This window comes from Pollicipes pollicipes, unplaced genomic scaffold, assembly GCF_011947565.3.
Source record: "Pollicipes pollicipes isolate AB1234 unplaced genomic scaffold, Ppol_2.1 Scaffold_3087;HRSCAF=3621_pilon_pilon_pilon, whole genome shotgun sequence".
NCBI lineage: Eukaryota > Metazoa > Arthropoda > Thecostraca > Pollicipedomorpha > Pollicipedidae > Pollicipes > Pollicipes pollicipes.
This window is the reverse complement of record NW_023596225.1, coordinates 30,056,469-30,070,671: the sequence shown is the minus strand read 5'-3', so window position 1 is coordinate 30,070,671 and position 14,203 is coordinate 30,056,469. Positions and strand designations below refer to the sequence as shown.

The 14,203-nt window shown below is 56.7% G+C and overlaps 1 protein-coding gene across 1 annotated transcript in view; it reads left to right on the top strand.

Moving 5' to 3' along the window:
- LOC119090020 (protocadherin Fat 1) overlaps nt 1-14,203 on the top strand; it is a 62,302-nt gene that overhangs the window by 42,473 nt on the left and 5,626 nt on the right. The window contains exons 15-32 of the mRNA XM_037212817.1: nt 662-895; nt 1,341-1,512; nt 2,545-2,766; nt 3,008-3,244; nt 4,050-4,247; nt 5,896-6,084; nt 8,130-8,257; nt 8,483-8,660; nt 9,208-9,416; nt 9,782-9,926; nt 10,256-10,426; nt 10,626-10,779; nt 11,170-11,339; nt 11,682-11,864; nt 12,038-12,255; nt 12,787-12,937; nt 13,269-13,442; nt 13,758-13,997. Of these exons, the coding sequence (XP_037068712.1) occupies nt 662-895; nt 1,341-1,512; nt 2,545-2,766; nt 3,008-3,244; nt 4,050-4,247; nt 5,896-6,084; nt 8,130-8,257; nt 8,483-8,660; nt 9,208-9,416; nt 9,782-9,926; nt 10,256-10,426; nt 10,626-10,779; nt 11,170-11,339; nt 11,682-11,864; nt 12,038-12,255; nt 12,787-12,937; nt 13,269-13,442; nt 13,758-13,997 (3,373 nt within the window). The remainder of the gene's footprint in view (nt 1-661; nt 896-1,340; nt 1,513-2,544; nt 2,767-3,007; nt 3,245-4,049; nt 4,248-5,895; nt 6,085-8,129; nt 8,258-8,482; nt 8,661-9,207; nt 9,417-9,781; nt 9,927-10,255; nt 10,427-10,625; nt 10,780-11,169; nt 11,340-11,681; nt 11,865-12,037; nt 12,256-12,786; nt 12,938-13,268; nt 13,443-13,757; nt 13,998-14,203) is intronic.

Below are 14,203 nucleotides of genomic sequence, written 5' to 3'. Positions count from 1 at the left end.
ACTCGCATATCGGAGCAGATCACTCGCCAAGGTTTTACATTTATGTGAAGCATTACGACGCTGTTCTGCACCGCCACCACACCAGGTTCATGGACTACTCGCTGCACTGTTATGACCGCACCGTTCAGAGGCCTGCCCTGAACATGACTTGGTTCGGAAGTGTGCGTTGACGTTTTATTAACGTTACGATCCCATTCATCCCACTAGCTTGTGCGGCCTCAGTTTTGCGCTTTGGTTGATAACGGCTTTACAGCCGACTACTGCAGAATATTAACCAGTTGAATCCTCGAACTCTGAATATGTTTTCGTAGTCGTGACGCGGGATCTGACTGACTCGCCATAGTTACCACTGGCTTTGGCGGGAAAATCCCCCGCGAATTGTACTGGCGGGTTCCATGGCTTCAAGGCCGAATTGCCCACCGTTCTGGGAGGAGCGTTTCTGAAAGGTCGAAGCGCTCCGTGGTCAGTCCATTCTGTGCCATCTGCTGTTCCAATAACGGTGGCTTTCATCTGGTCTGACAGCATATTAACGAGTCAGCCCCGCCTATACAGTTGTATGGACAGCCTTTGAGTCAGTCCATCCCACCGTGCAACAAGACGGCGGGCGCTGTTCGGAACTGTCTCTCTGTGAGTGATCCTCTTGTGACGGTGTCCCCCACAGAGCATCAGCGAGACGGCTGGCGTGGTGCGCACCACGGGTGTGGCGCTGGACCGGGAGCAGCAGGAGCAGCACGTGCTGGCCGTAGAGGTGCGCAGCGACAGGGACGGCCGGGTGGCGCACACGCTGCTGCACGTGACCGTCATGGACGACAACGACAACCGGCCCGTGTTCGTCAACCAGCCGTATCACGCCGTCGTGCCCGTCGAGGCCACCGTCGGAGCTCCTGTCACCAAGGTGAGAACACTGAGCAGGGGCTGGCTGGTTGCTACTGGTCGAAGCTCCAGTCACCAAGGTGAGAACACTGAGCAGGGGCTGACTGGTGAGAACACTGAGCAGGGGCTGACTGGTGAGAACACTGAGCAGGGGCGGACTGGTCATTTCCACTCGAAGATCATTTTGGAGACGTCTGGCTACCGTGAAGGGTTTGTCCCATGCAAAGCACTTCCAATAGGCTACGATTCGCACTAGTGATGGACGTAAAGCCGTCTTAATCATGACATAATATCGTGTTTTGTGACAGGACGTTAGAAAGAACGTTGGTGATGCGACATGATATAGTCTGGCATAACATCATAATGTGAGAGGCCATGCCACGACGCGTAATGCCGTGATATGACGCGGCATTTGGCGCGTCACTCCCCGCCGTCATGCGCCACTCTGTGACGCGCTGGGGTCGCAGGTGACGGCGATCGACGCTGACCTGGGCGACAACGGCCGGGTGCACTATGACCTGCTGCGGGGCAACGGTGACCTGTTCGCGGTGGACCTGCTGAGCGGGGCTGTGACGCTGCGCCGCTCGCCGCGCGGCCTCGACACCGCCTTCAGGCTGGTCGTCACTGCCTACGACGGAGGTAGGCAGGTCACCAACGTGTGCGGCAGTTCCGCTGTGCTGTTTGGAATGTGGCAATGTAAAGTGTGTTTTTCCCCGCTGAAAATGCGTTTATTTTGCCTGCATGTTTTTAGGGATATGCCATTGCTGGGATCGTCGTTTTCATTCATTTTTAAGTCCATTCTCTTACCACACAACGCAGCCAGCACTCGAATGTTAGTGTTGTGGCGTCGATAGCAGCCTTGCAACAACAGCATGTGATCACATATTGCTTCACCATTAGGCAGTCTGAATGCCAAACACGTTTAGCTTTGACAAAAAAAAGAATATCCATCAACCTGACGGAACTTTCTGAACGCCCTTCTGGAACTGTCTCTGGCTGGAGGAGTGGTTGAATATTTCGAGGTTAGATAAACTGGAACTTGAAAGCACAACACTATTAATGAGGTCCTTCTGCCTTTCTTGCCTCGCAGAAATTGAGTTGCAAATCTGCTTGAGCTTTCTTCTTTACTCACATTTGCTCAATGCCGAAATTCATGCTCACATGACAGGGCTCAATGCGCTGTCGCTCTGTAGAGCTTAGCACACCACTTGATGGTGAGACAAGTCTCAGATTTGCAATAGCATTCTCATTAACGGATTATCAATGACAATCAGCATATGGCCTGTTTGTGTTGTGGTTTTTTGTGTTGTTCTAACTCGTTAGGAACCCATCTTCTATCTGTTCTTTTTTACGTGAACATTGTCAGTGCCCTTAGCCTGGGCAGTTGAATCGCTGCGAACGGTTGAGTGGTGGTTCGACTTGTTATATGTACCGATGGTGACAATGCCCGAGTTTCTATAACCGACGCCCCTCCCGTGTCCACCGTCTCCGTGTCGGAAGTGCAGCTGGTGACACCGCGTGCCCTCTCCATCACAGATGTCCGTCTCTGTGACAGGCCCCCTTCTCCCCTCTCCTCGGAGGTACCGCTGGTGACGCTGTCCGTCTCTGCGACAGGATCTCCTCCCTTCTCCTCGGAGGTACCGTTGGTGACGCTGTCCGTCTCTATGACAGGCTCGCCTCCCCTCTCCTCGGAGGCGGAGGTATTGGTGACAACCGTGGACGGCAGTCAGCCCCGCTTCTCCCAGCCACACTACTGGGCCCGCGTGGCCGAGTCGGCCGAGCGGCGCACGCCCGTGCTGACGCTGGAGGCGGACGCCCCGTCCGCCTCCAGCCTGGTGTTCCAGCTCACAGAGCCGGCCGTCGACTCCATGTTCGCCGTAGACTTCACCACCGGTGTGTATCGGGCAGGCACATGACATGGCCACCTGAAAAGGCCGGCACACACCGGCTGGTGCCTTTTGAAGTACTTTGGGTTAGTTGAGGTGTTTTGACAAAGCGTTTGTCGTAGTTTGAAACTGTCAAGCCCATCAGGAGGATACGCGTCGCCAGTGTCTGGAAAGTCACCACCCGGGGAAGTTGGCCAGACCCGTCCTGGGCAAACTGCAAGAGTATCGACTCATGCGCGATGTCCCAGGCGTTCTGTACGTGGCTGGTGAGCTGGACTACGAGACCCGGCCGCGCTACGAGCTGATGGTGTCGGCCACGGACCGGGTCACGGGGTCAGTGACCTCTGTGCCGGTCACGGTGAACGTCACGGACGTCAACGACAACGCGCCTCAGTTCGAGCGGTCGGTTTACAACGTGACGGCCAGCGAGGCGGCCCACCCCGGCCTGAAGCTGCTGCACGTGAAGGTCACGGACCGGGACCAGGGTGAGGACCACCGACGAAGGAAGTGGTCGCGGTCCGGAACGAGGGTAGGAACCACCAACCGAGGGAATGGATCACGGACCGGGACCAGCGTAAGGACCACCGACCAAGGGAAGGGATCACGGAACGGGACCAGCGTAAGGACCACCGACCGGGGGAAGGGATCACGGACCGGGACCAGCGTAAGGACCACCGACCAAGGGAAGGGATTACAGACCGGGACCATGGTGAGGATCAACAACCAACGCAAGGGATCACGGACCGGAACCATGGCGAGGATCACCGACCAAGGGAAGGGATAATAAACGGGCACCAGGCTGGGGACCACAGACTTAGGGAGATCTCAGACCGGTATCAGTGTTGGGAACACGGTTTTCTTTGCTGACTCCTGATTGTCAGTTGAGGCCAAGCAGGCGCCATGTTGTGCCCGCAGATAATTTGAGTCCCGGCCGAACAGACGAAAGTAATCAGAGCTCCGGCTTCTAGTCCCAGGGGTTGTTTCCAGGCGTCTGGGCTGTGGCCCAGTTCTGAACAGATCCATCAGCGAGGGACGCATCAAGCACCTGTCGGAAACTTGAAGAATGGAGTTCGTAATTGGAGTGAAATTATCGCTGTAATAATAAAAGAGTAATTTCAGCGTGGATTTTTGAGTTCATTCTTTCGTAGCTATGTAAGACACGCGTTATATGCAGTGTTAAGCCTGCGCTTGTTACAATTTAGTTAAGTAAGCCTAGATTGAGATGGCCTAAGAATCAAACGCATCGCGTGTGCTTGCCTGATGGTAACCGCGCCTGTGTTTGTCGTCCAGAGGACGACCAGCCGCTAAGCTTCCGTGTCCAGGAGGCGGACGGCTCGGAGAGCTTCCTGTTCCACATGACGTCCGACGGCTCCCTGGCCGTCACCAGCTACCTGGACTTCGAGCAGCGGCCGCTGCACCAGCTGGTGATGACCGTCTCCGACGACGGCTCGCCGCCGCTCACCGGCACCGCGCTGCTCACCGTCAACGGTGAGAACACGCCGCTCTCCCGACACGGGGTGACGTCACTGGCCGGCGGCGTTCGGTACTCACCGTCAACGGTTAGAACACGCCACTGAAAAATACTTGGGTGACGCTGCGTATCGCTGACGGTTGATGCTGCTCCACCCGCCGTCAACCATTCATGACACGGTATTAAATGTTAACTGTTCATTCATGTTTTTCACCACGCATTTCATCGCCGGAAACGCGTGAAATGTTATTCATACTTGGGCATGCTCAATAAACCAACTTCTAAAGACGACGCAGCAAAACGCATTTCGGGCATCCCTCAAATTTGTAAAGTAGGTTGCCCGGGCATTCTCAAAAAACGACATTCAGACAGTATCTTTGTGGAGTGTTGTGGATGTGGTAGGAGTAATCCTTAAAAATACTGAAGGCACTCCGGGCTTTGCTCTAAACGGGCTAGCAGCTTGTGTGGCCCCGTACACAAGAGAACAGCTTCTGCAGCGGCGCAAAATTCACTGCAAACCGTAGACATATGACAGACACGGGATGATCTAAAATTTTCGCAGAACTCGCGCAAAACTCAGGACGCTTCACGCGTCAAAGTATTCCGAAGCATTCGAAGTTGTCAGGACACGCTTGGCGCTGATTGAAGAACTTCACGTGCGTTTGAAACTGCGTGCGCCAGTGGTCCGCGGTGACCCGTGGACGTCGTGCGGACCGCGCGGCCCGAAAGTTTTGTCAAAGTCGTCCACAGGACGGGCTACGACTGTCCGCTGAAACAGCCTGTCGATGGGCGAGGGCTGACGGCGGCCCGCCGCCACAACGGAGCACTGACCTCCCCATGTGGGGGCGTGTGGGCTGAAGAGGTCGGCTGTCAGTCAGACTTGTCGGTGTCAGGGAGTATTCTTGTCAGGCTGAACCGGCCATCTCTCGATGGAACGGCTTGCTGTCTGCGACGGAGACGTTCCAGTGTGAAATGAGTTTCGCACAAGTTTAGTTCGTCTTAATGAACGCGAACGCTCGTGGAACTTTAAATTAACACGCGCCTTTGAAAGAAGTGGCTGTTCTGGCTAGCGCGCTTCCATGTTGTTCTCGGATCTTTGGTTTACAGTTTCCGTTCAGGTAGCGAATTGCAACCTGTGGAAGGGTTAAGTGTCGTTCTTCCTCTGGGCATCGATTGGTGCTTGTGTTCAGAACGCTGTCGCAAGGTTTGCACAGTTTTGATATATTTTAGCTCATACCCTTGCGCTTTGTGTGCTGTAAGGCTTATACATCCAAAATAGATGATCCGGAGGTCCAGGGTTAGCGTGGTAAACCCGTTTTAGATAGATCTGAAAGATAACATAACCTTAATGCACCTAACATCTTTTCCAGACCTTTATACAGCAACTTGTCACAGAAAAAGATGTACGGAATAATGGTAAAATGTCAGCTGACAATTTCAGCTTTATCCGTCAATGCATGCAAACGGAAACAGGGTGGAGACCTTAACTAACGGCCGTCAGAGCCTCCACTGAAACGCCTATCCTGATCTGGACGTAACCTACGGTTTAAGCTCATCCTCTTTCCATCGCGGGTCTACGATAAAAAAATCATAAAGTTGGGGTATGTAGGAGTCGGCGCCTGTTTTTATCATTCGTTCATAGTTGTGGTCTTTGCCTGTTCACAGTGGAGGACGTGAACGACAACGTGCCGGTGTTCGACCGAGCCAGCTACGCGTGCGAGCTGACGGAGCTGCCGTCGCGAGGACAGTTTGTCACCATGGTGAAGGCGCACGACCCGGACCCCACCGACCAGCTCGTCTACCGCATCGCTGACGGCAACGACCGCCAGCTGTTCTACATCAACAGGCGCACAGGTAAATGGCAGCGATAGTACAGTCACGGGCGCACAGGCAAATGGCAGGGACAGTACAGTCACGGACACACAGGTAAATGGCAGCGACAGTACAGTCACGGGCACACAGGTAAATGGCAGCGATAGTACAGTCACGGACACACAGGTAAATGGCAGCGACAGTACAGTCACGGGCACGCAGGTAAATGGCAGCGACAGTAAGTCACGGACACACAGGTAAATGGCAGGGACAGTACAGTCACGGGCACAGAGGTAAATGGCAGGGACAGTACAGTCACGGGCACACGGGTAAATGGCAGGGACAGTACAGTCACGGGCACACAGGTAAATGGCAGGGACAGTACAGTCACGGACACACAGGTAAATGGCAGGGACAGTACAGTCACGGGCACACAGGTAAATGGCAGGGACAGTACAATCACGGACACACAGGTAAATGGCAGGGACAGTACAGTCACGGGCGCACAGGCAGAGGCAGGCTCACTATATGGGCTGCGCTCAGGTAGGCGGCAGACTAACTATATCGACGAGTGCTCAGGAAGGCGGCAGGTTCACATTACCGGCAGGTACGCAGATAGGCAGCAGGTACTTCGTCTCCAAGTATGTCCTTACCAAACCCACGGGGTTTAGAGCAAATCCAATGAAGTGATGTCACTCAGAAGGGAATGGAGCAGTGCCGGTCGCGCAGAAGCTGGGCGCAGCATTCAAAGACGGTAGGCGAGCATCCAATGCGCGGTCTGCACGGTGTCGGGCCGTGGCCGTTGTCATGCCACAATGTGAACGCCCAATACCGGCTTGTGATCCAGTTCCTTGTTTTATTATTAGGTGCGTCATTCGCGCGAACTGATGACGCTTGCTGCGTATAATTCGTTTTCATACTTGGAGATGCAGCCGTGTCAGTGGCAGAGCAGCAGAGCGATTCACCGCGAGATGAATTGTCGCTTAAATCCCGGGGAGCCCCACCAACCAATTCGACGCGCTGCCGTCCAATGGACTAATGTGCTGAGCGGTGTTCTCAGTTCAGTGGACTGGAACATTGGGCCGCTCCGAGGAAGGCTTTATTTGGCCAGGTAACCGTTGGAAGTTGTCTGGATCATTGTCTGGGTCTTCATCGGGGTCAGGCGTCTCACCGTAACGACGCGCGCAGTGAGCAGCCTGCGGTGGTTTCCCGTGAGGGGGGGGGGGGGGGCTCCCTCTTCTGAAGCGGCCGCCGTCGCGCGCTCTGGATGGGGATTTGCCGTTTGTGGAGCTGTGGACAGGGTCACCACGAGGCCGGTGGGCTCGGTATCTTGCCGGCGCCGCTTGCCCGGCCGCGACTCGTGCACAACGCTGAGAGATACAACACGAACACCTGAACCTGTTGATCGGGGTTCAGAACTGTGTGCTAGCACCTGAATACCGTGCTTTGCATAAGACGTAATAAAAGGCATGGGTGAGGACACATACACTTGGACAGCGCTTCCCTAGGGCTTGATGGAACCACGTGGTAAAGGGATAGCGGGCGAGTTGTGGAGCGTGCTAGACCCAGTCTGGGCCACCGTGGTGGGGCGGGGAGCAGGGGCTGGGTCTGACTGTAACTCGAGAGTGTGCTGTTCACGGCTCTTTCAGCACTGCCCTGCCTGCTGAGGGGGCTCGTAGGTCTGGCCTCGGAGAATGTGGGTCGGTGCCCCGCGGTGCCGACGGTGACTGAGGCGTCACGTTTGTCTCGGCGCCGCAGCTGTGACGGCTCCTCTGTATAACGCCCGAGATGAATGCCCGCTCGCCGTAATGTGGAGCACAGCTGGCTGATGGCTGCCATCAGCGTGTAAACCGTGACTCTCCTCTGTACCGGTGCCGTGTGAGGGGAATGTGACGCGTCACTCTGTGTCTTGCCGTCAGCGAGCAGACCGTGACCCTCCTCCGTACCGGTGCTGTGTGAACGTGAACTGTGTGAAGGTGAACGTGACACGTCACTCCGTGTCCTGCCGCCAGCGAGCAGACCGTGACCCTCCTCCGTACCGGTGCCGTGTGAGGGGAACGTGACGTGTCCCTCCGTGTCTCCCGCAGGCGTCATCACGGTGGCCAATATCCGGGCGTTCGACGAGTCGCCCCAGTACCAGCTGAACATAACCGCCGCCGACGGTATTCACCACACCTACGTGCCCCTGACGGTCCGACTGATGCCCGCTAACAAGGTGACTGCCGCTCAGAAGCGCCCCTGCAGCAACAGTGTATCACACGTGCAATATGATGACAGCGGTGCTGCTGGCTGGCCGAGATAATGTCGCGGGCCGTCAGTTTAGTGTGTGCCGTGGAAGGCCGGGCTTGAAGGGTCTTGCATCAAGTTGTCATCGATTGAACGCGCTGGTGTGTTTTCTCAACATAGACCCGCCACGCACTGGAATGCTCTTCCCTTCCAGCATGCGCCCGCATTTGAAAAGGTCGCCTACGAGGTGGACCTGAGTGAAGACGTGGCCAGTGGCACTCCGGTGGCCCAGGTCAAGGCGTATGACCCAGACAGGGGTCCCCTGGGTCAGGTGGTGTACAGCATTCCCTCCGATCGATGGAGAGAAGTATTCAGCATCAACGCTTCAACCGGTGGGTGGCTGTCATCCTTCCGTTAGAAGTCCTGTCACAGATTTCTGACATCGCGTCCGGTCATTTTTAGGGAATGTAGATCTCAAGAGAAATCGGACGCCTTTATCTGCATCGCAATCGTTCCGGATGTTTTCGAAGGCTCTGGGGCATGGCGGAACCCACCCCTTGCTTGGAATGGAGTTAACGGGGAGCATGACCGGAACAGGGAGTGATTGGCTACTTCCATAGGTTACGAGACAGCCCGGTGCTAAGCCTTCCCGTCTGGACCGGTGCTGTGTTGTGTACAGGCGTGATCAGCAACCCTCAGCGGTTGAATCGTGAGATGGAGCCGGTGCTGGGCTGCCCGTGTGAACTGGTGCTGCGTTGTGTACAGGCGTGATCAGCACCCGTCAGCGGTTGGACCGTGAGACGGAGCCGGTGCTGAAGCTGCCCGTGGGAACTGATGCTGTGTTGTGTACAGGTGTGATCAGCACCGGTCAGCGGCTGGACCGTGAGACGGAGCCGGTGCTGAAGCTTCCCGTGTGAACTGGTGCTGTGTTGCGTACAGGCGTGATCAGCACCCGTCAGCGACTGGACCGTGAGACGGAGCCGGTGCTGGAGCTGCCCGTGTGGGCCACGGACGGTGGTCACCGGTCGGATCACACCACAGTCAAGGTCCGGCTGTCGGACGTCAACGACAACGCGCCCCGCTTCCAGCTGGCTCAGTACCGGGCCGTCGTGGCGGCCAACCTCACGGCCGGAGACGTCGTCTGCAAGGTGAGCCTGAGCCTGTCCCCGGATGGACGGGTGTCAGCGGCCAGTGCAAGGTGAGCCTGAGTCCGTCCCCGGCTGGACCGGTGTCAGCGGCCAGTGCAAGTTGAGCATAAGCTTGTCCCCCGGCTGGATGAGTGTCAGCGGCCAGTGCAAGGCGAGCCTGAGCCTGTCCGCCGGCGCGACGTGTGGCGGCGGCCAGTGGACCGCATTGACGCTGAGGTGCTGAACCATTCGCTTACCTGCCATTGTGGTTCGCTATTCTAGTGATTGACCGACGTGAGCTCGCAATGATTACGCCTTGTGGTTGGCATCTGTGGTGGTCGGGTGTGGCTTGTTTCTTGTATTCTCATTGGTCGGCGGTCCGCCAGGTGACGGCGTACGACTCGGACGAAGGAGACAACGCCAGAATCGCGTACAGCATCTTCGAGACGGAGGTGTCGGACATCAGGAAGGCCTTGGATATCGACTCGGAGACGGGAGAGATCATTCTGATGCAGCAACCAAACCAGCTTGGTGAGCAGTTCCACCCGCCGGCTGTAGCAGTGACTAGAGCTCGATTGGGAACTTAAGTTGTCTCGACGTATGGGTAATCAAATTTGTCGGTGTATGTTCCTTGAGAACATTTAAGATGGTCCGTTGCTTCTCGGATAATTGTCCATCTAAAATGAGTTGGGTATTATGCTCAAGAGCTGTCACAGACGTTGTCCATACTCACAGCTGAGTGGGTTGTAATGTTGCATGTTCAAGCACGCCTGCGCTGTTTTCGATCAGAAAAAGCGTTTCTCGCAAACCGGTCCTCGATGCGCGGCGCAACTGGTGACCGGTGGCGCCTCTGTTGGCAGAGAGTCCGGTATACCAGTTGTTCGTGCGGGCGACAGATGGCGGCAGTGAGCGGCTGGTGGCCGACGTCCCGGTGGACGTGGTCGTGTTGCCAGACAGCGAGGGCATGCCCGTGTTTGACCCGCTGCTGTCGGGGCCACAGGGCGTGTTTCTCACCGAGAGTGACCCAGTTGGTAAGTGATGCATGGCAGTGTGAACAAGGTGAAGCATATTAGGCATGTTTGCACAGTTCTTTCTTCCAGGTAAGCCTCTCTTGGTTGAATATTTATCACCCTCTGCAGCTGTGGCTTAAGTAGCAGGTTTGACCTCTGAATGGGGCCCGTGTCGTGACAGTGTGCCTGTCCCAGTGACGTATGTCCGGTTATTCCGCAGGTACCCGCATCACGTCAGTCCGGGTCCGCGGCGGCGGTACGGTGACGTACTCGGTGGCCTCGATCCACGAGATGCCGTCAGCGGACATGTTTGAAGTGGACGCGGACGGACAGCTGGTCCTGGCCAAGAGTCTCGACCGGGAGGCCGTGGACAGGTGGGTCAAACAGCTATAGACTTCGGGTCCGGAGTATGATGTTAATGGAACTATTTGCGAGCAGTGCATGCTTCCACTTTCAGGCTTGGTAAGATTGGTAAGATTTAGCATCATCGGTGGTTATTTTGGGTTGTTGGACGTCATTCATGAGCTTTAAAAAATGGGCACACTTAGCTAATTTCCTCAATTATTTTGTCATGCTATTCGAGGCAAGCATGTTCGCGGCGAATGCGATAGCATTCACATTTGACACATCGCTTACCTTCGCGATACCTCGCGCCTGCACTCCAGTGCCCGCGCACTGGACGTTGGGTTGCAGGCATTGGCCACGATGCGTCGTGCGTTGGACGCTTCTAATGCGTTCCCTGACGCTCTGTTCCGTTGCGTCAGGTACAACATCACGATCGCAGCTCAGACCGATTCTCTACCGCCGCTGGTCGCCTACTCCCACCTGATGTTGTCTGTGATGGACGACAACGACAACGATCCCGTGTTTGACGCAGACGTGTACCGCGGTACCGTCAGAGAGGGTCTGCCGGCCGGTACCAGGGCTCTGCAGGGTACGTCAGAGGTGTGACAGGTACCGTTAGAGGTAGTCTGCCGGCCGGTACCAGAGCTCTACAGGGTACGTCAGAGGTGTACCAGGTACCGTCAGAGAGGGTCTGCCGGCCGGTACCAGGGTTCTGCAGGGTAAATCGGAAGTGTACCAGGTACCCTTAGAGGTAATCTGCCGGCCGGTACCAGGGCTCTACAGGGTACGTCAGAGATGTGCGAGGGTATTGTCAGAGAGGGTATCGTCTTTTACCAGGTATATCAGTTCTGTGTGGGGCCAGCTGTGTGCACCCCTTTCCATTGCATCAGTGCTGTGTGTTCGTGTGTGACCTGGCTGCGCCCGTCCCCAGTGTCGGCGGTCGACCCGGACGTGGGTGCCAACGGCCAGGTGCGCTACCAGCTGCACGCCGACTCTAGCCACCTGCACGCACTGCTGGCGGTGGACGAACGGTCTGGCTGGGTGACCACGCTGCGGCCGCTGGACCGCGAGACGACAGACACCTACCGGCTGATGGTGGTGGCCGCCGACGGAGGTAACTAGGGATACCCCACAACGCAGTCGGAACGCCACAGAGCATGCATGGAATAGGGAGTACGTTGCGGAGGCTGGTGGTGATCGTCAACTACACGTTTCACTAGAGGGGGGACTTGTGAGGTTGGTTTGAGACCTGTGACCTGAGTGACCTGACCCGGTGTGCCCCGCCAGGGTCGCCTCGTCGCTCGTCCACGGCCAGTCTGGTGATCTCGGTGGCCGACTACAACGACTCGCCGCCCGTGTTCGCTCAGCAGCGGTACGCGGCCGTCGTTAATGAGGACGCCCTGCCGCGCACCTCCATCATGAGCCTGACGACCGATGACGCCGACTTGCTCTCGGCGCCCGTCCACTTCTACATCACCGACGGAGACCCGCACGCCCGCTTCGAGGTCAGAGCATGCCCGTTCAGCGGTGTCAGTGGTGATACAGGCGCCCAGTGGCGTGTTAGTGGCGCTAGAGACCCGTTGCGGCGTGTTAGTGGCACACAGACCCCCTCTGGCGTGTCAATGGCGTTACAGACCCCCTCTGGCGTGTATGCGCCGTCCTCAAGCTCTGACGAGCATTGTTTGAAAAACTGTTTGCGTGATACTTAGGTCACAGATCATGTGTGCTCATTGTGTTCTAATTGTGACAGGCCGCGCCAGTGCATGGGTGATCTGAAGCTCTCCACTGGCATTTGCGTAAAGTTCCCAGTTTTTAACGGGTGGCGTCACCCGAGTTTTGACAGATGTGACTCTCCTCCCACTGAAAAACGTGCATATGATCCCTAGATGGTGACGAGCGGCGTCACCAGAGGCTTAAAAGATATGACTCCCCCACTGACGAACGTGCACATGATCTCCAGCTTGTGACGAGCGACGACACCAGAGGTTTGAAAGACGTGACTCTCCCCCACTAACGAACATGCACGTGGTCCCCAGATTGTGACGAGCGGCGCCAACAGCGGCGAGCTGTTCGTGCTAAACGCCTTGGACCGTGAGACCGTGCCCAGCTACGACCTGACGGTGACAGCCACCGACGGCTCTCTGGTGGCCACCACCCGGCTACACCTGGATGTGCTCGACGCCAACGGTCAGTCTCCTCCGCCAGCACTCGGATGTGCTGACAACGCCTCTAAAGACACTTATCCCTGGGCATAGGCTGGGTAAATATCACCGATTGAGATTGTGTTGGGTTTTTGGCATGGAAGCTCTTTGAGCTTCATGTCTAATTGTGTAACTCAACGTGCGAAGCTGGTGGTTGATTCTTGCTCCGTTGTGTTTTTAACAAAATAGGGATCAAGCTGCAGAACATTGTGCTGGCTGTGTGGCACCGTTATGAATGCCGTTATCCTAGTCTGGTCATGTCCCGTCCTCATGTGATACAACGTGGCGGCACGTGACCACGCCGTGCGGTGTTCCAGACAACCCACCCGTGTGTGAGGAGGAGGAGTACGCGGTCACGCTCAGCGAGGCGGCCCCTCCCCACCACGTGCTGACCGTCCGGGCTCATGACCTGGACGACAGCAGGAACGGTCGGCTCCGGTACTACCTGACCGGCGGCGGCGCCGACGACTTCGCCATCGACCCGGCTCTAGGTCAGCTGACGGCCGAGTTGTTTCCGGTGACGTCATTTGTACCCGGACTGGTTGAAGGAATGGCGAAGCTGTCGCTGAGGCAGTCGCTATGTGCGTTGAAGCGTCTTCTAAGTGCGTCTTGTCGTCGATGCCCTCTCACGCTTGGTTTGTCTCTTCACCATTGATGCTGCCATGCTGGCCATCAGTTCATGTTCACATAAGGTATTATTGTGTGGCCCTACGTTATGACCGTCATCTGGTCTGCTTGGCGTGCGTTCTGATGTCGCACCAGGCCGCCCTGACCTGACCTGACCTGACGCCTTGTGCCATGGCCAGGTCACGTGCGCGTGTCGGGCTCGCTGGACCGCGAGTCCCGGCCCGTCTACCGCCTGACGGCGCACGTGCAGGACCGCGGCCGCGCCGAGTGGGAGTGCACCAGCGTGCTGACTGTCACACTGGAGGACGTCAACGACTGCGCGCCCAGCTTCGCCCCGCCCGTGCTGTCGCTGACGGTGCCCGAGGACACGGCCGTCGGCACCATCCTGGGACGGCTGGACGTCCGTGATGATGACCTGGGTCAGTACAGACACAGACCACAACATTCTGGAACGGCTGGATGTCCGTGACGATAACATGGGGCAGTACAGACACGGACCACACTATCCTGGGACGGCTGGACGTCCGTGACGATGACCTGGGGTCAGTACATACACGGACCACACCATCATGGTATGGCTGGACTGTAGTCTTATGTTGTTCTTGTGCGCTTCGGTTCAGGCCGG